A 15,984-nucleotide genomic window follows, 5' to 3' on the forward strand; every position below is an offset into this window, starting at 1 on the left:
GGAGACCTACTTCAAGTCTTTTCTTCACCCTTCTTCTCCTCCTTTTTCTTTTCTTGGGGTGAGACGCTACTTCAAGTTGTTGCAATAACAAATAAAAAGGTTTCTGCCTTTGAATCCTAGAGATAAGTCGCTTTTGTTAAGAAATTAATTTGAAATTTTGTAGTGCGAATTTAAATTTTATCGGACCCTTATACAAGTATTAAATTGGATGAAAATTAAAAAAGAAATAGCAATACAAAAAATATTTTTTTTGACTAATGGAAATTTATATAAGAGAAAATAATTTTACAAAGATCTCATATATATTTTATTTGTCGATTAGTTGAAACACTACCCATTGTTTTGTGTTGTGCGCTCAATAATTAAATGATACAACACATCTCCTTCTCGCTTCGTAATGTTGCTTTTTGCAAGTCAAATTATATATACATTTGAGTTTAACTTTTGTATCTGAAAAATTACTATCAAGTCATATAAAAAATAGTTAGATGCAATTGTTATTAATAATTGAGATTGGTAATGTAAAAGTAAAGCATACATATTTGTCGACAGTGGTGGTATTGTGTTCAGAGGAGGTTGTGGCGGCCAGGGTTATTGAAGCCATCAGATGATAACAAATGCGAGAAATCAACACACAAGGCTACCTCATTAAACAATAGCAACAACACGTGGAATGATCAAAGCCTTTGTTCATTAAGTGATGTGTTTTGTTCTCAACCGTAGAATCTATATCTAGAAGCTTCTTGTGTGAAGACTCAACATAACTTATTTATACACATGTGGGAATATAAGTGAACACGTGATAGTCAGTTAGGTTAATTGATGCGTGTATATAATATGACACTCATTTTGAGCAGAATGAAACTAATTTTCTTCTTCCCCAAGTTTTATATCGTATAAGCAAGTCAATTTCACCAGATCCATTTTCGACTTCGACAGAAACTTCTAGAAATCTCAAATGTTCTTTGATTTTTTTGGTTGAATATGGTCTTGACTGAGGATTCTGCTTCCAGTGAATCTGCTGCGTCTGTTCCTCCTCTAATGGCGAAAATCGATCATCTTCATCCTTACTATCTCCATGCATCAGACTCGACATGTATGACTTTAGTATTTTCTGCTTTTGACGGCACTAGATATGGATCATGGAGGAAAGCTTGGTTTCGTCGATGGGACCTAGGTAAAACCAAAGGAAAATTCTAAATTTTTCAATCTATGGACGAGATGTAATGATATGGAATTTGCTTGGCTATTGAATTCTCTCACCAAAGAAATTAGATGCAGTGTAATTCACTCCAAATCTGCATATGATTTGTGAAAATAGCTTGAGAAAAGATATGGACAGTCTAACCTAGCACAATTATTTGAACTATAAAAGCAAATAATGGAAACTGTACAAGGATGAAACAATATCGCGACATATTTTAATAACATGAAAGCTATATGGGATGAAATTGATCTACTCGATGCTAGGGCAGTATGCAACTGTGTTGATTGTAAGTGTGGAGTTGTGGAGAAAAACAGTGCACTTGAGAACAGACAAAAATTAGTGCAATTTTTTATGGGACTCAATGAACATATACTGCTTTCAGAGGTAACATAATAATGATGAATTCCTCATTAGACATTGATCGAGCATACTTTCTGTTACTACAAGAGGAGAGGTAAATGAGTATACCACCTATGGGGAATTTACCTACAAAGTCTAGTTCTTTCTCTGTTGTTAGACAATCATCCATCCTAGGGCAAGGAAATCAGAGGTTCAATCTGCAGCAAGGGGCATCTAACAACACCTCAAAGCCAAACTCCTATCAGGGCTACAAGAGAAACAATTCTAGTTGCAAGTATTACAAAAGGCCAGGACATACTATGGAAAAATATTTCAAACTCCATGGTTATCCCACAAATTTTCAATAAGGAGGTTTTAAGAACAAAAACCAAGGCAGAATACACAGTCAATATTCTATAATTCAGCACGTAGTAATAGGGCTGTGCACGGATCGGATTGGATCGGATTTAGCCTATTTCGGATTCGGATTTCGGATTCTGAAAAGGGCAATCCGAATCCGATCTGAATTAACATTGGATTGGATCGGATTTTAAACTTTGGATCGGATAATTTTTCGGATTGTCGGATCGGATTGTCACAAAAAATTTCAACAATTTAAAGTTCATTCGGTGTCTCTATCTCATCTTCCATCTACCAAAACAAACAAAAAAATCAAAATAAAATCAAAAGTTGAAGAATAGAACATGAAATAGACATAAAAGACAGAAGAGAAGAGAAGAGAGGCGGAAGAAAGAGACATAAAATCAAAGTAAAATCGGAAGTTTGAGTCATTGAGACTCTTTTAGTCTTCACTTAAAGAGAAGAGAGGTGCAAGAGAGGCGGAAAAATCTAAGTGAGTGAGGGGGTGTGTGAAAAATGAATAAGCATAACCCTAAAATTTTAGTGTGTATTTATATAGGTACATATAATTTCGGATATCGGATCGGATCGGATTAAAATCATACCAATCCGAATCCAATCCGAAAATCCGAAATTTCATAAAACACAATCCGTATCCAATCCGAAAATCCGAAATTTGAAATCCGAAAATCCGAAATAGAGTGGATCGGATCGGATTTCGGATATCCGATCCAAATGCACAGCCCTACGTAGTAATACAATAAATACTCAAGCAGAACTACTCAGTCTCCAAGCACTGATGTTAGTATTGAATTGAATCAGGAGAAAATTTCCGAGTTGATGGAGATACTACACCAGGTTAAAATTGGACAACAAGGCACATCTAGTTCTGAAACAAATGTGATAGTTAACTATGCTGGTATTACTTCCTTTACTATCTTAACTATTCCTAAAAACTCTATCTATCATTTTTGGATACTTGACTCTGGGGCTTCAGAACATATCATATTTGATGAGTCCATTTTATTCAACATTAAGCCCTTACAACAGCCTGTTTTTGTAAATCTACCTAACTCTTTTAGGATTAAAGTCACTCATGCAGGTTAATCTTGTATTCATCCTAAATTAACTCTAAACAAAGTCCTTTTAGTTCTTAGTTTCAAATTCAACCTATTATCAGTTCAGAAATTATGTTCAAAATTTAACAACTTGCTTACCTTCTCTGCTACTTCTTCTTTCTTATAGGGCCCTTCCTTGAGGAGGTCTCTGGATCCTGGTAGAGTGAAAGATGTGCTCTATCTGATGCAAACTTTTCACCCAATTTTATCACATGCACACAAATAAGACAAACTTATCATCTATAAATAATTGTTATCAGTCTGTTTGCACTTTATTATCTAGCTAAAATTTCATGTGGTAATCTATGGTGATAGAATATAAGGGTCCACCAAACTCTATAGAGAATCAGGTCACGCACACTGCAGTAAATAAATGACAAGAGGAATTTTACGTGGAAAATTTTCAGCTCAACGGGATTAAAAACCACGACCTATCCTTGTAGGATTTCAACTTCACTACCGAGCATCTTTTAGATTACAACCCATGCAACCTAGGAATTAACCTCTTAATCCCTCACTAACTTGTAACACTATATTACATGCTACTTTGTAACAACTCTATTACAAAGACTTTATAACTTGACTAACTCTATCCAAGACTCAAACACACGGGTTTAAGGTTTACAAAGGGTTTCCTACAGAATGCTTCTAAACAAGCTAGGTAGGAATTACACTTGAAGAACTATTACAAAGTTATAGCTCAACTAAGGACATACAATAACTTAATGTGGGAATTGGTCCGTAGTTGTTTTGTTCTTTGTTCTTGATGCACTTGAGAATTACTTCCTGGATGATCATGTGAGAGAGCTTAAGTAAAAACTCTAAGTGTTCAAGTGAATGTGTTTTACCTCCCTTGATGTTAATAATATATGTGTGACCTCACATACAATGATGTAAGTAAGGTAGGTAAAAAGTCTTCCTCAGAAAGTTGATTGATACACTGTTCCTGTACTGTAGCGTGTGCAAGCAGCAACTTTCCAACTGGAGAGTTGGCTTCGTACAATCTCTCCGGGAACTGGTAGGGACCTATTCCCTCAGTTGTTCCTTCTACTTTAAAATTTTCCGTATCACAAGCTGGAACCTTGTGATCTTAAGGTCTTGTAAATGTGTAACATGTTCCTTATCTGGTACTGGATAGTAAGTTTGTTAGATAATCAAAACATAAAATAAAGTACTTATGACCAAGGTACTTGTAACCTATCAATTTTTTCCTTTTTGATAATGACAAACTCATAATTGAAAATCCCATAAAGAGCCACATAGAACCAGATAGCGAACCTGAAAGACTTTAAGTTTTCCCCTTAATCTATACCTGAACCTTAGTGAGTTTCCCCTGAGTCTGTATTTCTCCCCCTTCGGATTATTATTCGTTTATGCTCTTTATTATTCAATTTAATATTCCTCCTTTTGGCATTATAAAAAGCACAGAACAAGTAAGCAGCATAAAGAAGTCTAGCGTGATTAACTCATGCCATTTGTGTGCACACAACATGATAGAAAACAGAGACAAAAGAGTTGTAGCATAAACAACAAAAGAAAACCACTTGCATTAACCAAATTTGGATTTTTACAGGCGGGAGCAGAATCATTGTAATCATCCATAATTTTAAAACAAATAAAAACAATTACCAGAAATAATTACAACTAAGAAGATGGACACTGAAAACTTGACACTAAGGGGACATCCTTTAGGGGACACTGGAGGAAGGGGGCTTTGAAGAGGAAGCAAGGGTTTAGAGGACAAGATCCATGCGAGCATTTGCGGACATTTGCTCATTGAGCAGTCTTTCTTTCAGGTCCTCCATCTATTTTTTGAGTTCAGCATTCTCCTTTATTAGGCGTGCAACCTCTGAACTATGAGAACTACTAGAACTAGGTGCCTCTTGTAACTGACTAAGCTGACTCTCAAGAATCGTGTTCCTAGCCTTCAACTTTCAGATCTCCTCTGTGGCAATATTCTGAGCATTTATCAGCTGAGAGATAGTGGAAGTGCTTCCAACTCCTCCGACCTTGTCAATGCACTCACACTTCTCAAAAGTATTTTTTGAAAAGGATTACTCTTTAGTGCCCATTTTGGCCTGTCCCAGAGGTACTTTGAAGAACTCAAAGACCTTTGTGAGAAGAAAACCATAAAGTAACTCAGGATTCCCATCCTTAAGATTTGTCACCTTCTGCATATGCTCAATCATTATGCCAGGCAGATTGATGGTGGTAAGATTTTCCAAGGCTTCCATAAGGAACATGTCAACTTTAGATGCAATAAATCTTCTCTCAGCGTGGGGAAGCAACACTTTATTAACCATCTCAAAGAGCAACTGATATACTGGAATGAATGCCTTCTTATAAACCTATGATGGTTTTAAGTACTTCCTTACTATAGTTGATAATTTTAGTAGGGGTACTTGGACCTATCTTTTAAGCACCAAAGGAAATGCTTTTAGTGTTCTCAAATCTTTTATTGCTATGGTAGTAAGGTAATTTGTCACCAAAATTAAAGTCATTAGATATGATAATACCTTAGAGTTGGGGAGTGGTTCTGATGCTACCATCTATTTTCAATCCAAATGTAATCTTTACCAAACTAGTTGTGTGACCACCCCTCAACAAAATAGTATTGTTGAAAGGAAACACAAACACTTGCTTGAAACTTGTAGACTTTGCTATTTTAATCTAAAGTTCCTACTATATACTAGGGGTGAGTGTCTCTTGACAACCACTTTCCTTATCAACAGATATCCTACTAAATTGCTTCTTGCAAAACACCATATGAGATTCTTTTTGGAAAATCTCCTAATTATAATTTTCTTAAATGTTTTGGTTGCCTATGTTTGCATCTACTCTGTCCTATCACATAGGAAAACTTGATTCTTGGGCTACTGCTTGTATTTTTCTTGGTTACCCCTATGGCAAGAAATGTTACAAGTTATTGAAGTTGCAAACTAACCATATCTTTATTTATAGGAATGTTGTTTTCCACGAATCTATATTTCCCTTCTCTATTCTGCCTTCTATTTCTCCTCTACTATTTTCTGATTCCCCTACTGTACCTTTTTCTTCCTATCCTCTCTCTATACCTTCCTCATCTCCTACTTCTGCCCCTACTTCTAGTTCTCCACATGTTGTTGATTCATCTTTTAGGTCTTCCTCTTCTCCTCTCCTTCCTTCTAATTCTTCCTCTCCTCTTCCTATATCCAGGTCATCCTCTACCCCATCATCTTTTGGTTCTGCACCTTCACCTTTCTCAACCACTATCCTTTCTCCTCTTTCACCTATTCATCATTCACCTTCTCCTATTCCTTCTGAAACCCCTTTGCGCAGGCCCTTAAGAGAACATAAGACACCTTCCTACCTTTCAGATTTTACCTGATTTTACCTGTGGTGTTGTACATCTTACAAATGTCTCTACTCCACATTTTCTTTCATATATATATATCTCCTAATGTTCTTCCTTCTGTCCTTTCTTCTTCCAATCGACAACTTGTTAATTCTATCTCCTATATTCAGGAACCTAGCTCATTTTCTCAGGTTGTTACCCATCTTGCCTGGCAAGAAGCCATGGCTAAGGAACTAGATGCTTTATTGGCCAATGAGACTTGGGAAGTAGTATCTCTACTGCCTAGGAGAAAGGCTTAGCTCTGTAAATGGCTTTACAAGGTGAAACTTAAATTTGATGGCAGTGTACGTTGATGATATCCTTTTCACTGGCAATAATGAGCAAGAATTGAACAAATTGAAACAGTTTCTAGATGTTGAATTTGAAATCAAAGATTTGGGGCACTTATCTTTTTTTCTGGGTATGGAGATTTTGCGGGAGCCCACTGGTTTGGTCATTAGCCAACACAAGTTTTCCCTTGAGTTGCTCACTGAATTTTCTTGTCTGGACCTTTCTCCGGTAAATTCACCTTTGGCTCCAAATCATAAGTTGTTTGCCGGGGTTAGCCCTCATCTTTCTAATCCTTCTTTTTACCGTCAGCTTCTTTGTAAGCTCAATTTCTTGACTCACACTAGGTCGAATCTTTCCTTTGTTGTTCAATACCTTTCCCAATTTATGAAAGATTGTCGTTCTCCCCATATGGATGCTGCCATGCATTGCCTTCGCTATCTTCTCAATGACCCTGGTCTTGGACTTTTCGTGACCTCTTCCCCTTCTTTTGATTTCTTACTTTTTGTGACTCCGATTAGGGGAATTAACTTGTCCTAATTCCGTCACTCCGTCAGTGGTTTCTTTATCAGTTTGGGTGGTTGTCCCATTTTTTGGAAATCCAATAAACAACCTTCAGTTTCTTTGTCTATTGCAAAGGCAGAGTACAGATTTATGCGCCGTGTAGTTGCAAATTTAACCTGGTTGTCTTACCTCCTTACATATCTCTTTGTACCTTCCACTTTGCCTATTCCTCTTCATTCTGATAGCCAAGCTGCGATTTACATTGCAAAAAACCCTATATTTCACGAGCGAACGAAACACATCGAACTTGTTTGCCATTTCGTCCGTCAGCAGTTTCAATCTGGCCTCATTTCTCTCTTTTTTTTCTTCCCACTCGTTCTCAGTTAGCGGACATCTTTACTAACCTCTTTCTGGGTCTTCTTATCGTGAGCTTCTGAGCAAGTTGGGGGTTCATTCTTCCCTCGCCAACTTGAAGGGGGAGGGGGGGGGGTGTTGACAGTGGTGGTATTGTGTTCATAGAAGGTTGTGGTGGCTTGGGTTATTAAAGATATCAGATGATAACAAAATGAGTGAAATCAACACACAAGGCTGCCTCATTAAACAATAGCAGGGACACATGGAATGGTCAAAGCCTTTGTTCATTAAGTGATGTGTTTTGTTCTCAACCGTAGAATCTGTATCTAAAAGCTTCTTGTATAAAGACTCACCATAGCTTATTTATACACACAAGTGGGAATATAAGTGAACACCTGATGATAGACAGTTAGGTTTGTTGATGCGTGTATATAATAAGATACTGTATAGACATTTCATTTTGAGCAGAATGAAATTAATTTTCTTCTTCCCCAAGTTTTACAATATTGTTAATGTAAAATTCACAAGTTAAATTAACTCATGCAGTTTGATTAGGCCCAGTAAAATGGATTCATTCATGTAAAAGCTCTTTTCAATTTTCTATATTAAGTTCTATAAAACACTTCTCGAAAACCATCAAAATGCTATAGGTGTGGCCTTTCAACAATAAATATGGAAATTTTGGGCTTTTGAACGAAGGTGAATCTTAGAGCAACAATAAATTTTTCTTCGTGTGACCTATAGTTAGGTCACGAGTTTGAGCCGTGAAAGCGGCTACTAATACTCGCATTAGAATAGACTGTCTATCACACCCTTAGGGGTGTGGCCCTTCCCCAACACTGTGTGAACTTCAAAGGCTTTTAAAAAAAACTATAACATGACATATGATTTTGTACATTCCACGAGGGTTTCATAATATTTTCTCTTTTTCATTGCCAATTTTTCCTTCTTGCGCATGATTTTCAGGATCAACAACTGTTATGCACGAGGCCACATGCATTTTATTAGTACATATATGCATGCAAAAAATGGAACCAGGTAACATCTTTTAAGTGGTACTTCTTTTTTTTTTTAAAAAATAAAATCTTTTAAGTACGCTTTATAAAGTTAAAATTCTGGTTTTTCAAATATGGTGGAAATACTTTATTAAGGAAAACGCCGAAAAAATGTGCATGAACATTGCTGCACTAACTTGAAAAGGTGGAATTGTAAAAATTCTATCTATATATAAAAGCAAAAGTGCAAATCTTTAAAGGGGAAAAAAAGTACTTTGGCAGTTCTTTGATGAGTTGCATTTCTATACAGCATTAAAAGCAGAATTAAATGGTAAAACACTTAATTTCAAGTTGCGTTACAAGTTCCCACCCACTGAAAAAGATTTTTGTCCCTCACAGGTATCAATCAAAGACCAAGTTATTGAAATTAAAGAAGAGTCGTCGCGTCAGTTGAACAATTTTTAATGTATTATCAGAAAAAAGTGAATCTTGTAAGATTTAACCTAAGTACTAAAACTGGACTTGTAAACGCCTCAAGAGCAATGACGAAGCGAGAAATTTTTTCAAAAGTGTTCAGACTTATAAGAATTAAAAAAATAATATCGACAAAAGGTGTTCAATATATGTTTTATATATCTAAAATTAATATTTTACTTATACACACAATGTAATTTTTCGTCATATTTCGACGAAGGATGATCAACTGATTATAAAGATGGCTTCGCCGCAGCTCAAGAGTCAATCTTATATTGGATTACAGTATTACACTTTACATTCATCATGCTCTAGTTTTGATACATGAATGATTGCAATTTATTTTACTCCCTCTATCTCAGTATATGTTATATTTGATTTAGCAAAAGTTTAAGAAATAAAAGAAAACTTTTGATATATAAGAAGACTTTTGGCATTACAAAGTATCAAAATTGCCCATACAACCAATAATTCTTCACAATTAAATAAAGAGTGGTGAGAGTTTCACATAATCGGTTTATTTTCTCTCATACTAAAAGAATAATTTTTTAATTATATCAAGTGAGTTCAAACAAATAACAACACCAACAAATTCAGTGTGCATAATCCCACAAGTGTAATCTGGAAGGGTAGTGTGTACGCAGACCTTATTCTTACCTTGTGAAGATAGAGAATGTTATTTCCGGTAGACCCTGGACTCAAGAACATAAGAAAAATAAGCATTAATAATAGCAAAATATGGTGGTAAGACAATTATTATTTTTTGGCACAATTAAAATGAAAAATGTGTCACATAAAATAACGAAGTATATTATATGATCTACCATGCAATGGATTTAAAACGGTTCATAAAACTAGAATAGTTGAAAAAATAGGCTGCATGGGAGGATAAAATGCCGAGTAAGATGGAAAAAGTAAAAGGAGGAATTATATATATGCCAAACATTTCGGCCAGTAACTTTTGTCCAAATTCTATATTTGTCTTAAAATATTTTTTAAATATGCACAAGTTATTAATTTAAAACTCAGTAACTTAAAATAACTAAAATCTTTAAACTCATAATCTTTAAATATGGTCTCCCCCTCTATGCATAGTAAGATAGAAAGTAAAAGGAAGAACATTTTAAAGTGTAATGTGCCGAGGCAATGGTAGAAATATGAAGAGATGGGTAAAAGTGAAGAGGGGACCAAAAGGGGTGTCCTTTTCTTCATTATTTAGACAAAGTTCGAGCAGATCAATTACTTGATTTAAAGGTGTCCTTTGGTATTTTTCATGTTAAAAAGTTTTGGAACTTCAATCATTATAGCCACGCTCCATTCTCAAACTATTCCTCACCTCAACTGTCTATTACGAGAAGTTTTATTTTGTGTCTCGTATAACTGACACGGATTGTATGAGACTTCTTTTTGTCTCATAATTTGTGGACCCCAATCTTACACTTCTGGATCCACAGAAATCTGAGTACACAAAACTAAAACTGTGAGACAAAAAAATTGCCTCGTACAACTAGTGTTATAAGACACAACATAAAATTTTCCGCCAATTTCTGTTTCTTCACTGTAATAAGAGTACCACATACGTATTCCTCCCGGGAATAAGGGCTCCCACTGACCAATTGTTTGCCATCTCGGGTTTTTTGTTTTTAAAAAAATATTGGTGGAGCTAACACATCCCACTAGGGCCAGGGCGGATTCGGGACGGAAGGGATTTCACCCGAACTCCCAGCGCAAGCGAAATCTATTTTGTATCTTTATATATTATATTTTGAATCTCCTTAAACATAGCCCAAAAGCATAGCTTAGTGGTCAAGGGGGTTCAAAATCTTTGTGAGGTGACTGATTCAATCAATTTCCACTCGTCATTGTCTCTTTTAATTTTTTAATATTTTCTTTTTTGAACCTCCTTAATGGAAATCCTACCTCCGCATTGGATCCCGCTAATTAAATTTGTGTTGTGTTCGACTCGGTTAGAGGGGAGACGCCTCTTATCAAAACTTTCTTCATTCGCAACTCAAGATCTCTCGCTAAGGGTGGAAGAATTTCATTCATTCCATCTGTAACAACGCTAGAAATTTAAAAAGAAGATTCATTTTTTTTAAATATCACGTTTGAGATTTCAACTTGCATATCTATGATATTATATCGGAAAAGGCCAAAAATGTCCTTGAACTATTTGAAATAGCTCAAAAATACCTTCCGTTTGTTTTTGGTGCCAAAAATATCTTTGTCGTCTATGTTTTGGACCACAAATGCCCCTTAAACTGTTAGTCGTGCCATTGAAGCTGACATGACAGTCCAATTGAGTTACATTTGCTTACCTGACCATTCACCTAAGCAATCCTGCATGACAAAAAGTTTATTCTTTGTTCTTGAATCCTAATCTCAAAAAAAGAAATTAGAAAATTTAAAAAATACCAAAATTTTCTGATTTTTTTTTTTTTTTTTTTGCGATTAGGATTCAAGAACAAAGAATAAATTTTTTGCCATGCTGGATTGCTTAGGTGAATGACCATGTAAGCAAATCTAACTTAATTGGACTGCCATGTCAACTTCAATGGCAAGACTAATAGTTTAAGGGGCATTTGTGGTCCAAAACATAGACGGCAGGGATATTTTTGATACCAAAATAAACGGAAGGTACTTTTGAGCTATTTCAAATAGTTCAAGGATATTTTGGGTCTTTTTCTTGATGTTATATTAATGGGATTCAAAATTTATACATGCTTAAAAATCTATTTTTATCATATTAACAATAATTTTTCAAATGAAGGAAATTCAATTGATTCTTCTTCCTTGTATGTGGCTCTGCCGCTGCATCCTACAACATGTCTTGATGGTGAACATTTATGCATAATATTTGAGCAAAAAGTTAAGTTTTTTTTTTTCTTTTCTTTTGCTAGAATTTAGTTTAATGTAGATTGCAAGGGACATTAGGTATAGGCTGCATGCTTAAACAGATTATCAGGTAACCTACCGAAGCTTTAAAGTTTAAACCAACCCCCCTTCAACAAAGGACATATGGAATGGTCATTTTCTTTCTATATGATTAGACCCCTTGGCGCAAACTCCACCAAATATTTGTTTAATACAACAATAATAATGACAAGTCCAATGTAATTTTATAAGTAGATTTTTTGCAAAGGACAATGTGTACGCAAACCAAATTAATAGTCCCTTTGGCCAAATTGCAAAAATCAGCTTATTTTGAAAAATGCTTTTTTTTAAAAGTACTTTTGGTAAAAAGCAGTTTATGTTTGACTAATTAGTTTGAAAAGCACTTCTGAGCAGCAATTAGTGTTTGACCAAACTTTAAAAAACTGCTTCTAAGTGTATTTTTCTCAAAAGTGCTTCTCAAAAAAGTGCTTTTGGAGAGAAGCTACTTTTTTTTGCTCCTGTTTCTCCTCAAAAGCACTTTTTTTCCTTCCAAAAGCTTGGCCAAATACCGCAATTTTTGGCCAAAAGTACTTTTGGCCCAAAAAAGCACTTTTGGCTAAAAAGAAACTTGGCCAAACAGGCTATAAATCTCTACTTTAAGAAGGTAAAGAGATTGTCTCCGATAGATTCTCCAAGTCTTTTTTATTTAATGAGCTGCGAAATATAATGGAGATGAAACTATGTTTTGATGTGCATTACTAAACTAAATTGTAGTCTTCCTTGGTTCGTTGTAATAATACGTAGTCATCAACATCAATTATGCAAACTTAATTATGATATACAATGTAGTCGCATTACAAAAGTTTATGTTCAATGTTACATATGTGTTTCAAAATTATGTGATTCGGGTAAAAATATAGAAAAGCGCTTGTAGATCATTTGTTCACCGTTCATAAAAGTTATTGTTTTATGAAAACAGTAATGTTTCAATCAATTTACGAACACCTTTACCATTTCACTGAATATACTTAGGACCCATAGATTTTGACTTTTTCTTTTTTCAAAAAAACTTTGATAACATTGTTTGTTCATAGAATTTGATCAGTTTTTTGAAGAAAAAAAATTGAAAAGTTTTGTCAAGTTCCCAAAAATTGGTTTATGATAATTTTTGGCTGAAATTTTCTCCTGCTCACAAACTTTAACTTTTTTTTAAATAAAATGCATGTTCAAACACAACTTCGAAAATTATTTTTAACACAACTTCAAAAATTCTTTCTCAAGTTTCAATCAATTTTATGTTCAAATGCTAGCTTAGCTGCTACCTCCCGCCAACACATTAAAAGGAAAAAGAACATCTAGCTTGCATTCCATTTATAAATAAATTTTACTACTTAGAGAATACAACTCAAATTCTTAACTTTTGTAGTATTATTTTATTTAAATTATCCAAAACTTAGCTAGTACTTATTTGTTTTTTGAAAAAACAAATAATTATGCAAATGATTAATAAAGGCTCCAAGCACTTCTGCACACAGCCAAGATATCAAAGCAAATGAGTTCAATAAATATATTCAATTAACCCAAAACATTAATCTATAAATTCTGCTCATCAATCATCATTAATGAAGGCCACCCTCTCCCTCCCAAAAAGCCTTTAAAGCCTTCTCTTCTGCCCCTCTAAAGCAAAAAATAATAACTATGGAATTGGATGGAGACTCTCCACCTTACTGGTCCCAACCCTCCACCACCACACTCCTCCGTCAACGCCGCCGACAACCACCCTCTCCTCCTATTATCAACCCCGTTATTCTAATTCTACTTCTACCCATTCTTACTATTCTCATCTTGTTCTTTTTGGTTCCTCCTTTCCTTTCACACACTACTCAAATTCTTCGGCCTAATTCTGTGAAAAAAGGATGGGATTCGTTTAATATCTTGCTTGTTGTTTTTGCTATTCTTTGCGGCGTTTTTGCCCGCAAAAATGATGACAATTCAGCTGATAACAGTACTGTTTCTACCAATCAAAGAAATAGAATTGTTTCAACAAGTGAAACTTCAGCTGATGATAGGCGGCAGTCTATTTCTAATGATCAATGGTTTGAGCAGAGTGTTGAGAAAGCTTACAATTTTGCTCCAATTGGGTTACATGAAACTGGTGTTAACCGGTTAAGAAGAAGCAGTAGCTCGTATCCTGATCTGAGACAAGTGCCGCAATGGGAAACCGGTGAGAACCATTCCAGGTTTTTTGATGATTTTGGAGTGAATTTTTCCCGTTCTACGGCAGCTGCGGAGTATGAGAGTCACCGTCCACGGCGGAGCGAGAGTCAGAGGGAAGAATCTGATATTAAGGTAATTCCTGTGGATACATTTGAAACTCGTTCATCTCCACCAGAACAGAGTCCGTCGCCGGAAAAACCTACGGTGTCGTCATCGAAGCCACCGCCGGCAAATTTGAAACGGAGAAGATCATTTCATAGTGTTCCGCGCAAGGACAAGGTTCAAATGCAGAGTAATGAAGCTGATGTAAAGCTCAACGAAAAACAAGAGCCTTCACCACCGACATCATTGCCGTCATCGCCGCCGCTAACCGAGCAGCCATCACCTCCGGTGGAAAAGCCTCAAAAGCTTCAGAGGAGAAAGAGTGGTACAAAGGAATTAGCCACAGCTATTGCCTCATTGTACAATCAGAGTAAGAAGAAAAAGAAGAGAACAAAGAAGAGAGATATTTTTGAGAGCGTCTCTGATTCTCCACCTTCAAAATCAGTCCTGCCACCACCAACACCGCCACCGCCACCTCCTCCACCACCTCTGCCGCCGTCTAAAGTTTTCCAAAACCTGTTCAAGAAAAATAGGAAAAGTAAACGTGTACATTCCGATCCTTCCACTGCAGCAACAGCAGCACCGCCTCCTCCACCTCCGCCGCCGCCTCCAAATTCAATTTTCAACAATTTGTTCAAAACCGGCAGCAAAAGCAAACGATTTCACAAAACATCATCATCAACTCCTCCACCGCCTCCTCCTCCTCCGCCGCCACCTTCTTCAATTCTCAACAATTTGTTCAAACACGGAACCACAAGCAGGCGATTCAAATCAACTCCTCCACCTCCTCCTCCACCTCCACCGCAAGCACACGTGTCATCAAGGCGGAGAAAAACTTCAACACATTCTCAACCACCAATGCAACAACCGGAACCTCCACGTCGACGTTCATCATATTCCAGCAAACCTCCATTGCCAACAAGACCAGTCACCAGTTACTATGACGATAACTTGAACAATGGGTCACAATCGCCGTTAATACCAATGCCGCCTCCGCCTCCTCCTCCGCTATTCAAAATGCGGGAGATGAAGTTCGTTCCTTCCAGTGATTTTTTCAGGATACGGAGCGAGCACAGCTCTCGCTGCAGCTCGCCGGAAATTGAAGATGTTGACGTTGATGATGTGTCCGTCAGATCGTCCTCGGAGGCAATCGACGGTGAAGATTTAACCGGGCCGTCGGTTATTTGCCCGAGCCCGGATGTTAACGCGAAAGCGGACTCTTTCATTGCCCGGCTACGAGATGAGTGGCGATTAGAGAAAATGAATTCATATCGGGAAAAGGGAAACTTGGGCTGAGGCCCCAGGCCCAATATGAAGATTCCTAGTTATGGCTCATCCATTGATTTTACCCATAATTTTAGTTTATATATATCATTTATACAAAATAATATATAAATAACATAATAATAGATTATATAGAGATCTTATAGAGGAAAATACGATTTGGGAGTTGGCTCTGGTTGTTTTTTGTTTTCAATTGGAGCCTTGTAAAATACGATTTGTTTTTTGTTTTCAATACGATTTGTGTTTTTTGTTTTCAATTAGTGGTGTTTATATCCATCAAATTACCACTATTACATTCTAAATTTTGTCTTTCAAATGTAATTTATAAAATGCATGTCCATACAACTTTTGGCAAACATTGGAGGAACTATCAAAAGAGGTTTAGAGGCCGTTTGGATTTGCTTAAAAACAATAAAAAAATTTTATCAAAAATAGTTTTTAAATTAAAAAGTAATAAGTTGGGATTTGCCAACTTGTTGCTTTTGGCTTGTTTAA

General features: G+C 36.1%; 1 protein-coding gene across 1 annotated transcript; it reads left to right on the forward strand.

Moving 5' to 3' along the window:
* The first annotated feature begins 13,584 nt into the window (after positions 1-13,584).
* Positions 13,585-15,501, forward strand: LOC104233716 (formin-like protein 7). Its single transcript, XM_009787155.2, has one exon. It carries the CDS (start codon positions 13,585-13,587, stop codon positions 15,499-15,501), a length of 1,917 nt encoding a protein of 638 aa, XP_009785457.1.
* The last annotated feature ends 483 nt before the right edge of the window (positions 15,502-15,984 follow it).

Source organism: Nicotiana sylvestris, chromosome 7 (assembly GCF_000393655.2).
Source record: "Nicotiana sylvestris chromosome 7, ASM39365v2, whole genome shotgun sequence".
In the NCBI taxonomy this organism is placed as follows: Eukaryota; Viridiplantae; Streptophyta; class Magnoliopsida; order Solanales; family Solanaceae; genus Nicotiana; species Nicotiana sylvestris.

What these genes read in the sequence shown, in the direction of transcription:
- LOC104233716 (XM_009787155.2), top strand. Translation starts at nt 13,585, where the DNA reads ATGGAATTGGATGGAGACTCTCCACCTTACTGGTCCCAACCCTCCACC.